The 19,391-nt window shown below is 39.2% G+C and overlaps 1 protein-coding gene across 1 annotated transcript; it reads right to left on the bottom strand.

Annotated features, from left to right (window-relative positions):
- Positions 1-3,729: 3,729 nt before the first annotated feature.
- On the bottom strand, positions 3,730-17,972 carry LOC309818921 (dihydrodiol dehydrogenase 3). Its single transcript, XM_082648913.1, has 9 exons — positions 17,847-17,972; positions 15,359-15,526; positions 14,391-14,507; positions 13,155-13,232; positions 12,296-12,418; positions 9,610-9,719; positions 8,518-8,683; positions 6,092-6,174; positions 3,730-3,869 (listed from the first exon to the last, which is right to left on the bottom strand). Exons 1-9 carry the CDS (start codon positions 17,928-17,930, stop codon positions 3,827-3,829), a joined length of 972 nt encoding a protein of 323 aa, XP_082505039.1. The 5' UTR covers positions 17,931-17,972; the 3' UTR covers positions 3,730-3,826.
- Between the last annotated feature and the right edge of the window lie 1,419 nt (positions 17,973-19,391).

Below are 19,391 nucleotides of genomic sequence, written 5' to 3' on the forward strand. Positions count from 1 at the left end.
CAGAGTGTTGGAGGGGTTATATCTTTCACCCAGTGTATAACTTTTAAAGAACTATCACAATGTAACTCCCCCCGAAAGATAAATATTTTATATAATTTATTATCTTGCTCAACATTAGCCATAAAGGAAAAACCTGTAAGCAAGTTAAATTATAATAAATTTGAGAGGAGTTAGGGAAATCATGAAACATTGATACAATGGAATGTTATGAAGCCAAATAAAATTTAACATGTACAGTGATGTCAGCAAAATGCTAAGCTGCGATTTTGGAAATTGTGTGTCCGTTTTCATTTGTTTCAAGGGATTTCTTTATTTCCTCTTTGATTTCTTCAATGACCATTGGTTTTCTAGTAGCATATTGCTTAGTCTCCACTTATTGTTTGTTTGTTTAATTTTACTTTCTATAATTGATTTCTAATTTCATGTTGCAATCAGAAAAGCCTCTTGATACAATTTGCATCATCTTACATTTACTGAGACTTCTTCTGTGGCCTAGAATGTGATCTATCTTGGAGAATGTTCCATGTGCACTTGCAAAGAATTTGTTTCCTGCTGTTTTTGGATGGAATGTCCTTTAAATATCTGTTAAGTCCAACTGGTCTAATGTATCATTTAAGTCCAGTTTTTCCTTATTGATTTTCTGGCTAGATCATCTAACCTTCGATGTAAGTGGAGTGTTAAAGTCCCCTACTGTTATTGTATTCCTGTCAATTTCTCTATTTAGTTCTGTTAATATTTGCTTTATATATGTAGGTACTTCTAAATTAAATGCATATTTGTTCACAAATGTTATAGACTCTTCTTCGATTGATGCCTTTATCATTATATAATACCCTTATTTGTTTTTTATTATGGACTTTGTTTTAAAGTCTACTTTGTCTGATATGGGTGTTGCTAGAACAGGTTTTTGTTTTGTTTTTGCCTCCATTTGCATGGAGGATATTTTCCATCCCCTGACTTTCATTCTGTGCATGTCTTTAGCTCTGGAGTGAGGCTCTTGAAGGCAGCATGTATACTGTTCTTATTTCTTTATCCAATCAGCCACTCTATGTCTTTTGATTGGAGGATTGAGTCCATTGACACTTAAAGTGACTGATAGTACTGTACTTATTGCCATTTTGTTACTTGTTTTCTGGTTGTTTTTGTAGTTTTTCTTGTCTTTTTATTCTTCTTTTAGTCTGTTATCTTTTGATTTGATAACTTTATTTGTGTTATATTTGGGTTACTTTCTCTTTAATTTTTGTGTATCTACTGTAGGGTTTTTCTTGTGGTATTTTTGTTGTTGTTTTGGATTTTTTTTTGCAGTACGCAGGCCTCTCACTGTTGTGGCCTCTCCCATTGCGGAGCACAGGCTCCAGATGCGCAGGCTCAGCAACCATGGCTCACGGGCCCAGCCGCTCCGCGGCATGTGGGATCCTCCCAGACCGGGGCACGAACCCATGTCCCCTGCATCGGCAGGTGGACTCTCAACCACTGCGCCACCAGGGAAGCCCTCTACTGTAGGTTTTGGATGTATTATTACCATGAAGTTTATATATGTCAACCTATACCTATATCTACTTGCTTTATATATCGTTTATATCGTATATATACGTATATATCGTTTAAGCTCTAACACATTCTAAAAGATCTACATTTTACCCCTCCATCCTGACATTTTGTGTTTTTGATGTCATATTTTACATCTTCATGTCTATCCCTTTTTAATTTAGTCTTTTACATTTGTACTAGTTTATTTAAGTTTGTACTAGTTTATTTAAGAGGTTGATGCACCACCTTTACTATGCATTTGGCTTTACTAGTGGGATTTTTCCCATTTTATATTTTCTTATTTCTTGTTATAGCCTTTTCTTTTTCACTTAAGGGGGACACTAATATTTCTTGTAGGGTCAGTTTAGTGGTGATAAACTCAGTTTTTGCTTGTCTGGGAAACTCTTTAGCTCTCCTTCAATTCTGAATGATAATTTTGCTGAGTAGAGTGTCCTTGATCATAGGTTTTTTTTTTTTTTCCTTTCAGCACTTTAAATATATCATGCCACTCCCTTCTGGCCTGCAATATTTCTACTGAGAAATCAGCTGATAGCCTGATGTGGTTTTCCTGGTATGTGACTCATTGTTTTTCTCTTGCTGCCTTTAGAATTCTCTATTTTTAACTTTTGCCATTTTAATTATGATATGTATGGTTGTGGGCCTCTTTGGTTTCATCTTGTTTGAGACTCTCTGTGATTCCTGCACCTGGATATCTTTTGCCTTCTCAGATTTGGGAACTTTTCTGCCATAATTTCATCCAATATATTTTCTGCCTCTTTCTCTCTTTTCTTCTCTTTCTAGGACCCCTATAATGCAAGTGTTAGTGCACTTGATGCTACCCTAGAGGTCCCTTAAACTGTTCTTATGAAAAATAATTTATTCTTTATTGCTGCTCTGATTGAGTGATTTCCACTATTCTGACTTCCAGGTTGTGAGAGCGTTCTTCTGTGTCACCTAACCTGTTGTTAATTCCTTCTGGTGTATTTTGTATTTCAATCACTGTATCCTTCAGCTCTGATTGGATCTTTTTAATATTTTCTAGTTCTTTGAGGTTCTCATTGTGTTCCTCTACTATCTTCCCACATTCAGTGAGCATTTTTATTACTATTGCTTTGAGTCTTTTATCAGGTAAATTATTTATCTTGCTTTCGATAGGGTTTTTTTCCCTGAGGTTTTATCTTGTTATTTCATTTGGAACATGTGTGTTTTTCATCTAATTTGTTCGGTCTTTTCTGTTTGTCTCTATGACATTAGGCAAACAGTTACCTATTCCAGAGTCTAAACGTGTGTCCTTGTGTGGGAGCATCTCTATGTGGTCTGCCTGTGACCAGTGGCATTGGTGGGAGAGCTGGATCTAAAGTGAGCACAGCCCATGTCTTCTCCCTAGGTGAGCTGGCAGCTGCTGTTTTGTTGGGAGATAGGGCTGGAGTCAGAGGGACTAGAGCCAGAGTTAGGTGTGAGCTGAGGCTTCTTCTAGGCTCAATGGCAATTGGTGACCTGTTGGGGGTAGGGCTAGGGCCCAAGGGGCTGGAGACACACTTCTGAGTTGCCACCACTTTCTCCCTGTGCATGTGATGGCTGTCTCTGCCTTAGCAGGGACCAGTGCCAGAGCAGGAGGGGATGGAGCAGGAGGCTCTGGGCATGCACTGAGGTAGTCCTGGCAGACCGGCCAGAGCGTCAAGCACAATCCAATCTGCTGTCTCTGTTGGGACTGAAAGCAATCAAGTCTGTGTACACGCTCTTGAAGAACAGAGTCTTGGTTTCTTACAGCCCTATGGTAAGCCCCACTGGTTTTCAAACCAGCCAAGGGGCTCGTCTTCCCAGTGCCAGTCCTCAGACCTGGGGTGCCTAATATGGGTCTTGTACCCCTCGCTCTTTAAGGAGGATCCCTGAGCCTGTTTATACTCCTCTGGGTCACCTGCTAGGGGTGTGGGTCCTGAATGGATTGCTTCTCCTGCCCACATACTAGGCTCTGTGAGGTTCTTTCTTGATAGCTTGGGTTGTACAGAGCCATTCTGCTACTCTTCAAGTTGTTTGCAGTGAGAGTTACTCTATATGTAGTGGTAGTTTTGATGTCTTCATGGAGGAAGGTGAGTTCAAGATCCTCCGACTCTGCCTTTTGATCCCCCTCCCGAGTATTCTTACTTTGAAATCTTTATTATTTCACACACACCAAAACATGCAAGAAGCTTTAAACCAGAGACACAGATTTTAATTAGCTCCAATGATTATAGCAATTCTCTCCACACCCCTAGAATCAATCAATTCTGATACAACCATGGTGGATCACTCATAATCAATATTCTTCAGAATATGGATAGTCAGGGTGATCAGAAATGCTGAAAGAGAAGGAGGGAGATTAATTTTATTAACTCTGTCTCACACTTGTCAAGGAGAGTGCTCCTCTGTGGATGCAGTTAGGATGCTCTAAAACTCTAAATTTACAACCAACTCATTTACAACATACATATATGCAGGCTCCCGGTCCATATGTCAACTGCATCTTCATATCCAGTTCCCACATTCACATGCAACATAAAAGCCACAGTGATATCTACCTTGGTTGGAATTACAATTTCTAAGAAGGTCTAAGAACTATAGATGAAATGCTAAGGTCACTTCAGCCCCAGGTGGAACATTTGGCCCTGGATGATGGCAATAATCACAGTAAGAATCTTGCTGATCTTTTTCACACATCCATCCAACACATAAACATGGAGCACCCCCCAAAATAGAGGGTGCTCTGTTAAAAAACTTCTAATCTCTTGGGATATCATGTACACATAAGTAACTATACCGATAAAAAGGGATTACTGTTTTCTTAATTTATAATGTATTAAAACACGGGTTATCAAGGAATTAGTATTACTGCTGTTTTCCTTTTTTTCCATGTTTTTACTTTTCTTTCTAAGTTTGTCTTTTTCCATTCAATTCATTAAAGAGTGCATTCTGAGCAAGTCCATGTGCCGGGAGCCATGCTATTGACCTGAGTCCACAAATATGAGTAAGTCTAGGCATTCACAGCCTAATAAGGAGAACACAGAAGAATACTTCAAAGATTTGAGTACAGAAAAGTAACTTTGCACCTGTTTTTTCATGTATAATATCCTTTCTCTGAATCATGATATAGCTTTACAAACAAGAGAAAGCGTTTTGACATCTTTCATTTGAAACTGTGTCTTTATCAATAATTTGTATTCCCTTCTCTCTAAACTCCCTTCCAAATTTCTCTGTTTGATTAGTCTTCTTTCTCTTCAGTCCTGATATCCTCCTGCAGTAATTGAACATGGAATTCTATGTTTGTGAATTAAGTCAAAGTCGAAGAGGTAGGGGCTCCCCAGGGGATGGACTCCTGATGGACAAGGGCAACACTGAGGTAAGTCTTAAATCAAGAAACCAGAGACACCCACACAATCTTATCTGGATGTATCCTGCTAAGCACACAGCAGTCACTTACTGGAGGGCCAGTTAAGTTCATGATCTAATTCTAATTCAGTTTGGTGAGATTACAAGGATGAGGAAATGGAGTTATAATAGGGAAAAAGGTCCAATGAAGAGATAAATTTGGAAGAAATGGATGATGTCTTGGGAAAGAAATGCACGTTAGGGAGAAAAGCCACCAGACATTTAGGGGAGGGGGTGGAAGCATGCCCCACTGTGCCTTCGCAGCACCGACGCACATTGGCCTTTATGGGCTCCTCCTCCATACAAATATTAACATATTTGTCAATTATGTTAGGATAAAAATGAATGTATCCAGGCTGGATTCACTGTTACATAGTCATTACTAATACAAATCATTTTCCCCTGATTTAAAAAAAAATAAAGGTGAAACATTTTCCTACGTCCCTAAAAGAATAGTGGGCTGTAGGCACTGTGCCTTCTGTATCTAATGGGTACGTCAGCCCTGAGAGGAAGTACACCAGGCACAGAGATGAGGGGTATAAGGTAGTGAATTCACCACAATGTGAACTTTGGTGATTTTACTTATGAGTTGTCCTGGGCCCTGCTCACATTTCTGTTAGGTCAGAGACAGAGCCCTGGAAGAAACCTCTGGTCTGAGGTCTACAGGAAGCCCTGGTTTACTCCTACACTGGAAATCAGGCCTGCCTTCCTGGTTAGGGAAGCTCAGTTTCTCTGCTGACCTACATGCTACAGAAAACAATGTGTGTGGACCTCCCTCCCACCCCACCCCGCCATCTCACCCATCTAGGTCATCACAGAGTACCAAACTATGTGCTGTATAGCACAGCTCCCTGTGCTATACAGCAGGTTCCCATTAGCTATCTATTTTACACACGGTAGTGTATATATGTCAATCGAAATCTCGCAATTCATCCCACCCCTCCACCTCCAACCCCCGTGTCCACAAGTCCATTCTCTACGTCTGCGTCTCTATTCCTACCCTGCAAACAGGTTCATCTGTAAGGGGATATATGTATACATATACCTGATTCACTTCTTTGTACAGCAGAAACTAACGCAACGTTGTGAAGCAATTATACTCCAATAAAAAAGAAAAAAGAAAACAATATGTGTGAAATATATACAAGTCACTTACAAGAGTAAATCATAATATCGTACATTACTGTTGAGACCATCAATTGCTTTCATGTCTTCTGGAGTTAATTCAAAATCGAGAACCTGGAAGGAAGAGAAGAATCACATTAACCTCTTCCCCAAGGAGTTGGCCTCCCCCTGGGAACTGGAGGACTTTCCAGCTGGATGGAGGCAAGAAGAGAGTACAGGGAAGACTCGCCTGTCCTCAGCTTCCAAGTGAACCAGCCTGGTAACACTTCTGCGGGGTTCTCCACCTCTCCTTCCCACTCCCTCTCCTTTTCTGCTCCATTTCACACACACACACACACACACACACACACACACACACACACAGCTTGCAAGGCATCAATCCCAAATCTTTCTAAGTGAATTACTTGTGACAGAAAACAAACAGACAAAAATCTTTTTCCAGACAAAGGGGCAGTTGGACAACCTGGAGAAAATACTCGTACTTGACCAAACATTACACTGATTTTTCATTCCCAGCACCCCTAAGTATGACACAGCTTTGAGCTTAAGCAAGTATTGGAAGGAGAACCCCCTGCCGTGAAAACCTATCCGAGAAGCCCATATCAAACTTACTCATTCTCTATGAATAAATTGAACAAAAAAGATTATGTAAATGCCTTTGTAGAGAAAGTTATGAAATGTATTTAAAATATTAAAGAACACCTAAATAATTAGAAATTCATATCATAGTCATGGAATGGAAATCTCAATCTTAAAAAGAAATCAGTTTTCTCTAAAGTGATCTAGTGTTTCAATGCAACATGAACCAAAGACTTAAAGATTTTTTTCTTTTGTAGAAGTTGGTAAAGTGATACTAAATTTTATATAAAAGAACAGCTAGTCAAGAGCAGCCAAGACATCCTTAAAGAAGAAAAATGTACCGTTCTTCAAAGCAAGACTTATTTTCCACTACAATAAGACAGTGCAGCAAAGTAAATAGCTAACTAGAAGAAAGAGGCCAGAAATGTACTTATGGACACTTGATACACAACAGAGTTGACAATGAAAATCTGTGGGAAAATATGGACATTAGGTTTCTATTTAAGTATATGTATATATATCCATTTTCATGTCATATTAGAAAATCAGTTCCAGGTATATTACAGGGCTAAATTTGAATGGAAAGACAAAAACAAATTTTCAGGGTAATATTTCCCTGCCCCTTGAATTGGCCTGACCTGTAATTTGCACTGGACAATGAAATTTGCCAGAAGAAGTGGCGAGTCAGTTCTGAGCCTAGACATGACAAGGATTTTTTTTCCCACTCATTGCCTTGGTATCATACCACTGTGCTGAGATGAAGACCAGGTTAGTGGCCACAGTCTAGCCGACTATACATGAAAAACCGTATGGAGAAGAGGGCTGGCTCCTCTGACAACATCCAAATCCACCTGCTAAAGCAGCACTGCCTAGCTGCTCTGCATTTGACTGCAAAGACAAGAGAGGGCCCAGCCAAGGAGAGAACAGCTTAACTGAATGAAGGCTAATTGTCATACCACAGAATCATGAGATGCGTAAATGATTTCTGCGTTAAACTCCTTAATGGGGGCGAGTTTGCTGTACAGCTATGGCTAACAGTATAATAATCGTCTCATACATATAAATCAAGAGACAACCTAATAAAAATGGACAAAGTCTTGAACAGGAACTTCACAAAGGCAGAAACTCAGGGAGATTAGAAGTATGAAAATGAAACTACGTTACTATTCAGAGGAATGCAAAATAAAACCATGATGACATGGAGGTTGAAGATCACTGCTGTAATCTGTGTGCTCCCCAAATTCATATGTTGGAAAACCCACTTCTACTGCAATGATATTAGAAAGTGGGACCTTGGAGTGGTGGTTAGGTCATGATGGTGAAGGCTTCATGAATTTGATTTAAATAATATCATATATCATAGAAGAGACTCTGAGAGCTCCGTTGCCCCCCACTACATTAAGATACAAGGAGAAGCCTGTAACCTGGAAGAGGGCCCTCACATGACCACACAGGCACCCTGATCGCAGACCTCCAGCTTTCAGAACAGTGAGAAACAAATTTCAGTTGTTTCTAAACCACCCAATCTGTGGTATTTTGTTATAGCAGCCCAACTGTCTAAGAAAATCACAATTCAATTTCGTCAACTGAGAATAAAGAAAATAAGATATCACTTGCAGAGTGACAGAATAAATTGCAGATGTAATGCTGGAACTAAAATCTCCATTTTCTGTCCAATCTTAATCCTATCCAGCCATGCCACCTCTCCTGTTGCCACAGTAGGAGGAGAAAACCATTAGGAATATACGTAAGGCATACGTGCACGATAAATAACAGATAAATCATCTTGGCCCAAAGATAGTCTTGAGAGCTGGACAAAGAATGACCCTCGTGAAGGATATTATTTAGAACCCCTGTGCCCACAGCCCCACTCATCACCTGCATGTTCTCTTTGATCCGCTTCTTATTGTAACTCTTGGCCAGGACCACAACCCCACGTTGCATCTGGTAGCGAAGGGCAATCAGTGCTGGGGTTTGCTTGTGCTTTTTTGCAATGGCACAAAGAACTGGGTCCTCCAAGAGAACTGGGTAGCTCGGGTTCACCCTGGAAGGAAATTCGGAAATGCTGAAGATCTGAGACTGAGTATTCAGTTTGTTAGGAGGCTTCCCAAACAGACCAAGTAGGTCCACTCTAGACCACTGCTTCTCAAAATGTGGTCCATGGACCAACAGCATCAGTATCACCTGGGACCTTGTTAGAAATGCAAATTCCATGGCTTAACTGCAGACAAACTGAATCAGAAACTCAATTGTGGCACCTGGCAATCTGTGTTTACAAAGCTCTCCAGGTCATTTGGATGCATGATTGAGTTGAGATCAATGCTTCCACAATCATGTTTTTTTTCTGTTTTACATCTCAGTGGCTGTTTTTATTCTCCAATCACAGCCCCAAAGTAAGTACAAGAGCATGAAAGGAGAAAGAGAAGGAAAAGACTGGGATATTCTTTAGTTTAATTTTCTCAGGTATTGATAAAAATTGAGTAGTCTCAAAATGAGAACTATTCATTTCATCATTACTTACAGTGTGCAATACTTCTACAGATGTTTACAAAAATGGTTCAAATTGTAATTTTTTGGATCATGATAGACCTGGGAGTTATATGTTATTATCCTGATTTTATACATAAGGTAAGTGAAGCCTGGAGAGTCTATTACTAGTAATGTGTTCCTTAGGTAATAAATAAGTAAATCATGACTTAAGCTTATGTCTTAGGTCTCAGCTGGGGGATTATATATAGATTTTAATACAGACACGTGTTATTGATCAATCTACAACAGGACACATATAATATAAGAAAATTGGCTGGGTGATGGGAAGACAAAAGAGAAGGATTCCTTCTATCCCTCCCCTTTCTCCCCCAAGCAAGTTGAGAGTTATCTCCAGAGCACTGAGTACGGTATGACTAAAAATATTTCATCAAAAACTGAATTTTAGGTAAACTCTCCATTGTCTTCATTAGGGTTCATTACCAATCTTTTAATCGTTGGGATCCCAGAGCACCATAGGCAACAAGAACAATATCGTTTGACTTGCAGAAGTCCAACAGTTTGCTCTGATTGAGATAAGGATGACATTCCACCTGTAGAAGGCCAACATAGAAGAGTTTCAGATTATATGAAATGGTAATGTAAATATGACAGAGAGATGTTAGAAGTTAAAAAAATCTAAAGAAAAAAACTGTGTAACATTAAATTTAAACTGGAAGTATCAACATCAAATAATGATTTTTTTAAAAAAAAATACATTTTATATCTCTGTCCCTGAAAAGGTAAAAAATAATGACATTCCTGAGAACAAGTAACTCTAGGGACCAGATCTCAATTACTAAACACACTACCAAGAGACACGCCTAATTCCAGATCTGAGACAGAAAAACACCTGTTTGAGTCTTGGACATCAAATTTTGCAAAGAATTTGCTCCAAGACTCATGAAGAAATGTCTGAAGCACTAAAAGAACCAGTTTGATGGGGATCCCACTGGAGACATTTGGGTAGATTTGAGCATCAAAAGGAATAATGAATAAAAGCAAATGTAACACTGAGAGTAAATAAAAATCCCTGAGTCCCAAGTGATGAAAGAGAGAAAGAACAAAAATATTTGCCTCCACTGATGGTGATTATTACAATAAATCCTTTCTCAGAAACTGAGAATTAAGGGGAAGGAGTTAAGTTTTTACCCTGTCTTATAGGAATAAGGTATTTTATGCTGAATTAATGAAAGAATTTTGTTTTTGCAATAAAATGTCAGGTAAGAAGATCAAAAAGAGTATTTAAGTTGAAAATATTGAAAAACATCCCAATGAAATAACTAATTCCGGTGAAAGTCATTGATGGATTCTCAACCATTGTGTGAAAATTTGGGGAGAATCTAACTTCCCCAGATGACCAGGTAATTTCAACAGGGAAAATACACATTTCCAAACAAAAAATCTAGCTACCACTAGCTTTACCAGCAGAACAAAAGTGCCATCATTCACAGTGGGACAAGCTGTCATCACGTGCTTCCTACTGGGGTGCATTTGAAGGGCACAGCATGCAAAGGACGTGTTCTTGTCAAAATGTTTAACCTTAAGGTAGTAAGGAGTTCAGATCTATCTACTCATTTACAGGAATTGAGAATAGAGAAACAAATTAACTAACATCACAAGATGATAGTCTGATAAATCTATTATATTTGTCAAAAACCTGTCTGGATATCATGGTTAAAAAAAATGATTGAGTGACCACCATGCTAGGTTAAAAGAGCTTGAGAAACATGTCTCAAAGTGATATGTGAATTACAATGAGATTCAAGTCAACAAAATATTACATACATAAATATATATACATATATATATATATATATATATATATACACATCTGGCAGTGTGGCAAAATGTGAAAAATTTTGCATACAAGAGGGAAAATGGATGTTCTCTATCATACCCTTAACTTTGCTAATATCTGAAAATTTTCACAATGAAAACTTGGAGGCAAAATTAGTGCTAAAATCACATTAATTTTTAAACTTTTATAATTGAAAATGTTGATGCTGTATATAGATATATATAAATCTTGAATTTTACAAGCTACTTTTTCTGTAGAAGACTCTTACTCCTTGACTTCAGGTTGTACTTGTGGACATTACATTATATGAAATACAACAGTCACAGAAAAACAAATATTAATATCTAAACTGGTCAAACTCATAGAATTAAAGAGTAGAGTGATGGTTGTCAGGGTCTGGGAGCAAGAAGAAATCGGAAGTTTCTAAACATGGGTGTGAAGTCTATTACTCAAGATGACTAAATTCTAGAGATATGCTGTACAGCGTTGTCCCTGCAGTTAACAATATTGCATTACATTGTATTGTAATACTTAAAATTTAAGAGGACGAATCTCTTATTAAGTTTTCTCACCACAGAAAAGTAAAAATACAACAAAAAATATATGAGCAAAGGATCAAACAGAGAAAAAATGTGTTTAAACATTTAATTTTAAGGTAGAAATCAATGGGAGAACCATACGAAGACCAAGTAAATCACAAGGTCTGCTCTAATTCCTGAGTGACTATTTCATCTACTGTTAGTATCACCATAAGACATTAACTTCACGCTCTAACCTGGATGAATTTCATAGTCTCCAGCAAATTTTTCTGTACTATGCTTCCTGTTGAAGATCTCTAAAAGCTGAGACACTGAGACTAAGGACTCAGGCATCTGAACCCCACACAAACTCTTAAAACCTCAATGAGATCTCATTTTCGCTCTTTATTTGCTTTTCATTCCATGTATTCATGGCCTTCCTACCTGTACACAGTTCCCTCCAAGGCACTTTCACCATCCAATTTCTGGTCATCCTTTACAGCTCAGGGAAATGCCACCTTCCTCTAAGGTCTGGGTAACTATTCTAACCCTCCTTTATCTCCTTTACCTTCCCTAAATTCCTACCCACAATTTAGCAGGAAGCCCTCCCCATCTTTTCCACCAAGACTTTATCACACAGAGATACCATTCTGGGTTCTATTCACACCCTTCCAGACAGAGGCTCTGCTCTCTAGAATCTTCTGTCCCACAAAGGTAGGATGAATAGGAGGGGAAGACAAATAGACATCTGGCTCTACTACAGGAAGGAGGTTATGAAGAGCAGAAAGGAGAGGAGACAGAGGCTGCTCACCTGGTTGCAGACGGGCTTGTACTTGAGCCCCGGCTTGTTCAGGATCTTCTCCAGCTGTTTGCGGTTAAAGTTGGACACCCCGATGGACTTGGCTAGTCCTGCGTCCTTACACTTCTCCAGGGCCTGGGGGTGGGGGATAAGGGGTGGTGAACATGATTTGCAATGGGCTATAGAACAAGAATAAACGCTGAAAAAATGCTAACAGGGTCACCTGTCAAGAATTAGCATGGATTATCAAGAAGAAAAGAGGGGAAGAAGGTTGTGACACAAGAATAAGAATTACGGGACTTCCCTGGTGACACAGTGGTTAAGAATCCGCCTGCCAATGCAGAGGACACGGGTTTAAGCCCTGGTCCGGGAAGATCCCACATGCTGTGGAGCAACTAAGCCCATGCGCCACAACTACTGAGCCTGCACTCTACTGCGAGAGGCACAGAGCCTGCGAGCCACAACTACTGAAGCCCACATGTCTACAGCCCATGCTCCACAACAAGAGAAGCCACCACAATGAGAAGCCTGCACACCACAGTGAAGACCAAACGCAGCCATAAATAAATAAATAAATTTATAAAAATAAAATAAAATAAGAATTACTGTCTCTTCCTTCGAAAATCCCAGAAGAAGATATATCACACTGAAGGAAAGAGATGCTTATCTTCACTGTCCCAAATTCTTCTCCGTTCCTCTCTGTGAGCCTTTCAGCAATGATTTCGTCCACACCACCCCAGCATAACAGCCCTTTAAAGTTCATGAACTGCTGAATCTGATGGTCCACAACCCATTCTCACAGGTGGAAGAAATGAAGGAGATTCCCCCTCTCCTGGCTTCCTCCCCTGGGCTCTCTCCTCCACAGACTCACCTCCCAAGTGCGACAGAGATCCACTGTGTCAAATATCATTTTTCCATTTTCATCTTTGGGAAAAAGTTCCTCCCCTGGCTGGAATAGAATAGAAGCAATCATTTTAAATATGTCACTAAATAATTTCCCCACACTTAACCAGGCTGCCAGGCACATCTAGGACCAGGACACTAAACATCCATGAGGTAGGTGTAGCAACATTCTAGATCTCTCACACTTACTATATGTTTTAATAAATAGAATTTTCCTAGGTCCCAAAGGGGACTCAGAGTGACTTATGTAAAGAATGGCAATAAGTTACATGGCTTTATTTCCAGAAAAAAAGTGCAATCTTGACTTAAGCCTGACAATCCGATTTCCTTTTCCCTCTGAACATCTGATAGCCCTAGGGCAGGCACATGAATCAGCAAGGCTATTTTTAGGTTAATATGGAATGTGGAAGATCCAGACCTGCTCTCAAATGTTAATGACCATGAGCCTTGAACTGATCAAGGTTAATTTGCCACCGAAGGAAAATGTTGAGGTAAAAATAAAGCAAACCAAGAGTACTACAAAGTTAAGGGATAGAAAAAAAGGAGACATTTCTGAAGAGTACTGCAAATCCTTAAATCTATCCATGGCTGGGACTTCCCATCTACATAGTCCAATAAACTCTTTTGCATAGGGTAGTTTGAGTAGATTTCTGTAACTTCAGATCAAGAGTTCTACATAATGCAGTTCTTAATGGCTAAGTGCAGTCTACAAAACTCATTGTGAAGACAGCCAATGGTGTAGGCAAGGTCTCCCAAGTCCCTGTAAAGGCTGCTAGGTTTAGACCCACCCAGAGAGAGCACCACCAACTCCGGTCAATTTGAAAGGGTGAAAGAGGAGATAAACTTATCATGTTCAAGTGTAAGGCAGCTTCATTGCTCACCACTGCTGCACCAAACTGTGTGCTCATGAAATCCCCAAGAGGCCCGGGACCCTGTGTTGAACGTGTCTATTTTTATTTCCTCAAGTTTTTGAGGCAGAGGATGTGAGATTGTTGAACTCTTTTCTCTTGGAGGCATGGAAAGAAAATTAAGGATTCAAAGAAACCCAATAAAAAGATAATCAGAAATTATGATTTTGGGAATTCTACTCTAGTGTAATCATCTCTACATCTTACTAAGAAAAATCTGAATTCAACCATCCATGCAAGTTGGTAGATATTCTCACACAAGAAATAAAATAGACGTGATCATACAAATCGCAAACCTTCAGAGCCGCTGGAAAATGAATAATATAGAGATCAACATAATCCAGTTGAAGATTTTTCAGTGACTTTTCCAAGGCTGGTTGAACGAACTCTGGTCGAAGGAAAGTGGACCAAAGCTGCAGAGGTTAAAGAATGGGAGCTATGTTAAATTAATGCCTTAGGTAATTTTGTTTTTCTTCTTTCACCTAAAAATTAGACATTTTTCCTGATTAGAAACAGATGACCACAGAGGAAAACCACTCTGTTTCTTTTTCAGTTCCATTTTTGATCTAACCAACCCAAGTAAATTTTATTATTTGATTGATTTTATCATCAGTACATCATTCACAATAAAAAGAAATGATCCAAGAAATAAATGTATTATCAAATAATTACCATACTCATTATCTGAATTATGTTTGATAGAGTTTAAAAGCAGTTTACAGACTTAATCTAATTCTATCAAAGAATCAATCCTCTCAGGAATTAGTATCTGTTTGTTTATATAACTGTAGGAAAAGTGCTTTGAACATATTAATATGAGCAGAACATAATTCAAGACACTTTTGCTAGAGCTTGTGTAATATACAAACTGCCTCTCCTATTGCTCTCTCTCACTGATGGACGTAAGAACTGAGATTTAGAACTTGAAGAAATTTTAGAAAGTCCCCTAGATGATAAGGAAAGCTATAATCTGATCACAGTTCTGTCTGATTCATTAGCCCATATGAAATAACACAGCTCTGGCCTAGGCTCAGAGAAGTAAAGTGACTTTACTTTAAAATTAAAATTTGAACACAGCAATGATGAGAATGCCATCATCACTCTCATTTTCTTTTTGGATACCAGATTTAATATACAAATATGTGTGAAAAAAGTTATACCGATAAGCACAGTTCACCAGACAACTACTGGTCCTATTATATAATTGTCACCTGTGCACAATCACGTTGCACACATGTGCACACTCACACAACACACACAGCACCTTTGAAGTGTAGAATATGTCTTCTCTCTTCACAGTGCCATCTGCAATCTTGCTGCGAATGGCCTGTCCAACCTGCTCTTCATTTTGGTACAAATGAGCACAGTCAATATGGCGGAACCCAACATCAATAGCAAATTTGGTGACCTCCAGGGCTTCACTCTTAGGAACCTACATAAGCAACAAAGGTAGTAGTTGGATATCCACAGAATTAAGAGATTGCTAAGACACAAGCTTTGATCTTCCCAAGAATCAACTTTTCTTCATGCCTTTGGTTAGTTCTGCATGTGTGGTGATGAACGCATAACAGTTTCTCTCAATGTTCCTGGTAAGTAATTAAAGTTGGACATCCAGGAAGTCCTTCAATCCCAGGCAATCACTGGTTCATCACTGACATTAGAGGTCCCCAAGACCACCTCCAGTTTCAGTGATTTTCTGGAGGAACTCATAAGACTGAGCATAAAGTTGTAGTCATGGATATGATTTATACAGTGAGATATTTTAAGCAAAGTCAACAAAGGTATAATGTTCATGGTACAAAGCATCAAGAAACAAGATGAATGCTTCTGAGAGTCCTCTGTCTACCAGTGTAGCCACACAGAACACACCAGATAAAAACCGTATCTATTCAAGTTGTACAAAGTGATGTTTTCATATAAGTATCTATTGTGAAATGATTTACCAAAATCAAGCTAGTTAACAGATCCATCACCTCACATAGCTAACTTTTGGTTGTGGTGAGAATACTTAAGATCTACTCTCTTAGCAAATCTCAAGAATATAACCCATTATTATTAACTATAGTCACCATGTTGTACATTAGGTCTCAAGAACTTATTCATCTTATAACTGAAGGTTTGTACCCTTTGACCAATATCTTTATATTTTTCCCAGCCACGGCCCCAGCTTCTGGTCACCATGCCTCTATGCTTCTATGAGTTTGATTTTTATGCTTCTATGAGTTTGATTTTTTAAGATTCTACCCATAAAGAGATCATGCAGTATTTGTCTTTCTATGTCTGGCTTATCTCACTTAGCTTAACGTTCTCTGGGTTCATCCATGTTGTTGCAAATGGCAGGATAACTTCTTTTATAAGGCTGAATAATATTCCATTTCTTTTTATGTGATTCAGAATCTTTTCTTTTTCAAGGAGGTAGAGACTTGGTTTAACTGCCCTTTGTTGGGTCTAGTCCTGGTTTTCCTTAAATGTACGGGCATTCGGAGATCTACCCAGGAATTAACCAGTGAGCTTCAGGAATAGCCTGGACCCTTCCCTCCCCTCATCCTACTTTATGCTGCAAATTAAACATGCCCTGGGGCTTCCCTCGTGGCGCAGTTAAGAATCTGCCCGCCAACGCAGGGGACACGGGTTGGAGCCCTGATCCGGGCAGTTCCCACATGCCACGGAGCAACTAAGCCTATGTACCACAACTACTGAGCCTGCACTTTAGAGCCCGTGGGCCACAACTACTGAAGCCCACATGCCACAACTACTGAAGCCGGCATGCCACAACTACTGCGGCCGGCACGCCTAGAGCCCGTGCTCTGCAACAAGAGAAGCCACCACTCGCCACAACTAGAGAAAGCCCACGCGAAGCAAAGAAGACCCAACGCAGCCAAAAATTAATTAATTAAATAAAAATAAATAAATAAGTAAACATGTCCTGTCTTCAATCTCCAAAGTGTCTCTGAATATTTCCTTCTGTTCTATAGATGAAAAAGGTGAGACTCAAAGTTTAAGGACCAGTTCTTTGTCATACAACTATGTACTCCAAAGACAAGGTGGACAGCAAACTTTCTGGCTTCCAGTCTAGCAAATTGTCCATTTCGCCCCTCTTACACCCAAGCACTGAAGATTATAGTTTAATAAAAAATATATTACAAAAAATCAAGAATTGAAACCTTGCCCTATAAGACTGTAGCTTATCCCCTCAAGTGATATTATATATTCCATTAGAATAACTTTCCAAGCAGAAACAGAAAAACAAGACAAAACACAGGCGGAGCATTTCTCGTCTGGCACCTAGCAGGCACAACACAGTAGAAAAGCAATTCTCTCCCGTTATTTATCATTCACCTCATCTTCAGGACCTTTTACCTCAAATACTTCTTTTCAGAAAGAGGAAAGAGTTCTTGAATGAACGAAACATACAGAGAAACCACACAATTGCAATCACCCTCAAAGCAAAGCAGCTGACAGTCAGTATTCTTGATGGCTGAGTTTCGCCTCTTCTGCCAAGCTGGGAAAGAGACAGACACTGGAGGGAAACCCAGAGTCATCGGTAGGTGACCACAGCTTCAAACTCTGATGCCGAGGGAAGACTGAATGCTTCCTCCCCTTTCATAGGGGTTGGTTCTAGCCTGGTTAGTAGAACCAAGTGACCCTCCCAGAGTCGCACAGGAACTCAATAACTTGACAATCTAAGTCCACTTCCACTCACGTTACATCCATTTTCTTTTCTAACCTTAACCCCAACCCACAAATGTTACCTCCTCAGGGGCATAGGTTCCAAATCCCAGAATGGGAACGAAGTGGCCATCATTAAGTTCCAGACACTGGCATTTGGGGTCCATTGCCTGTTGCTCCTCTGACTAAGCAGACTCTGATTTTTTCTTCTGCCCTCACAGGCTGTGAATAACAGGAAGGTAACACCCCAACTGTACTGACCAATGTTAGCAGAAATATTGCAGGAGGAGCATGATTAAATCAGTAGCCATGGAGCAAGGAATATTTGAAGGCAATTAACTTGTTTGGGTTTTTTATCAGAATAATATTAAGTATTGTATAATGATTAATAAATCACTAATTGCTTGGAAATATTTTACCTCATATTTTTAATAAGTAAATTTACAATTCTGGATCCACTTACATTACTGTAAATTATTGCATGGGATTTGCTGAACAATTATTGACCATATGTTAAGACTAGAAACCTCCACATGCCAATCTTTTTGGTTTTTCTAATTATGAAGCCCAATCTTGACCAAACGTCAGTTGAATCAATTAACTGTATTACAGCACACACACACATACACACACACACACACACACACAATCACACAACTTAAAGGAGTGACTAATAAGCATTTTTCAAAATGTCAGCACTTAATAAAGAATGAAAACATCAAATGAAAATAAATTTGCCTTTTGACATTTCCCACCAGCAAAATTATTTTGCTTACAGATGGGGGTGAAATCCTGAAAATGATACCAAAATCAGACATTCTAGCAAAGTGTTTATGGGAGGTTAATTATTAATAGTTTTTACAGTGTGCTGTATGCAAGCAGAATCTTTGTTCATACATTTTACCTAGTTAGAGAACTTTTGAAAATTGTCATGATGTAAATGATACTTTATATAATTTATTATCTTGCTCAACATTATCCATAAAAGAAAAATCTGTAAACAAGTTAAATTATAATAAAATTGGGAGGAGTTAGGGAAATCGTGAAACATTGATACAAGGGAATGTTGTGAAGCCAATTAAAATTTAACATGTAGATTAATGTCAGCTAAATGGTGAGGTAGGAAGTGCTGAATTCTCTCATGGAAACATAAGGAAAAAAACAGAATCTTGCTATAAAACCTCATAGACATTCTGGAAAACAGTCAAACAAAAACCTAGAGCAACATAATGAACACCCAATTAGGAAAAATCCAGAACAGAGTGGTAGGACATTTCATGGTGTTTTTACTCACCTGTACCCTCCTCCTGCCTGGTGCGTTGCAGTCTTGATCTGTAAAGAACAGCAGCTCAGCTCCCAGTCACATCCCTCAGACCAGAATGATCACAGAAAAGCTTATTTGCAATGTCACAACCTATTTGGGGGCTGTCTAAAGACTGGTGTCTGTTTCACCTAACCCTAAGCTTAAACTGAAGGGCAGCTGGAATGGCTCATTACAGCTGCAGGGGGATTATATATGCACAGATGCCAGGGAAAAGGGATTAAGGGAGGAGACATAGCATAGACCACATAAAACCCTGAGTAGAACTGGGGTGTGGATTTGGGGGACAGTAAGGCATTCATGTATT

The sequence above is a fragment of the Grampus griseus genome (assembly GCF_964374135.1).
Source record: "Grampus griseus genome assembly, chromosome: 2".
Classification (NCBI taxonomy): domain Eukaryota; kingdom Metazoa; phylum Chordata; class Mammalia; order Artiodactyla; family Delphinidae; genus Grampus; species Grampus griseus.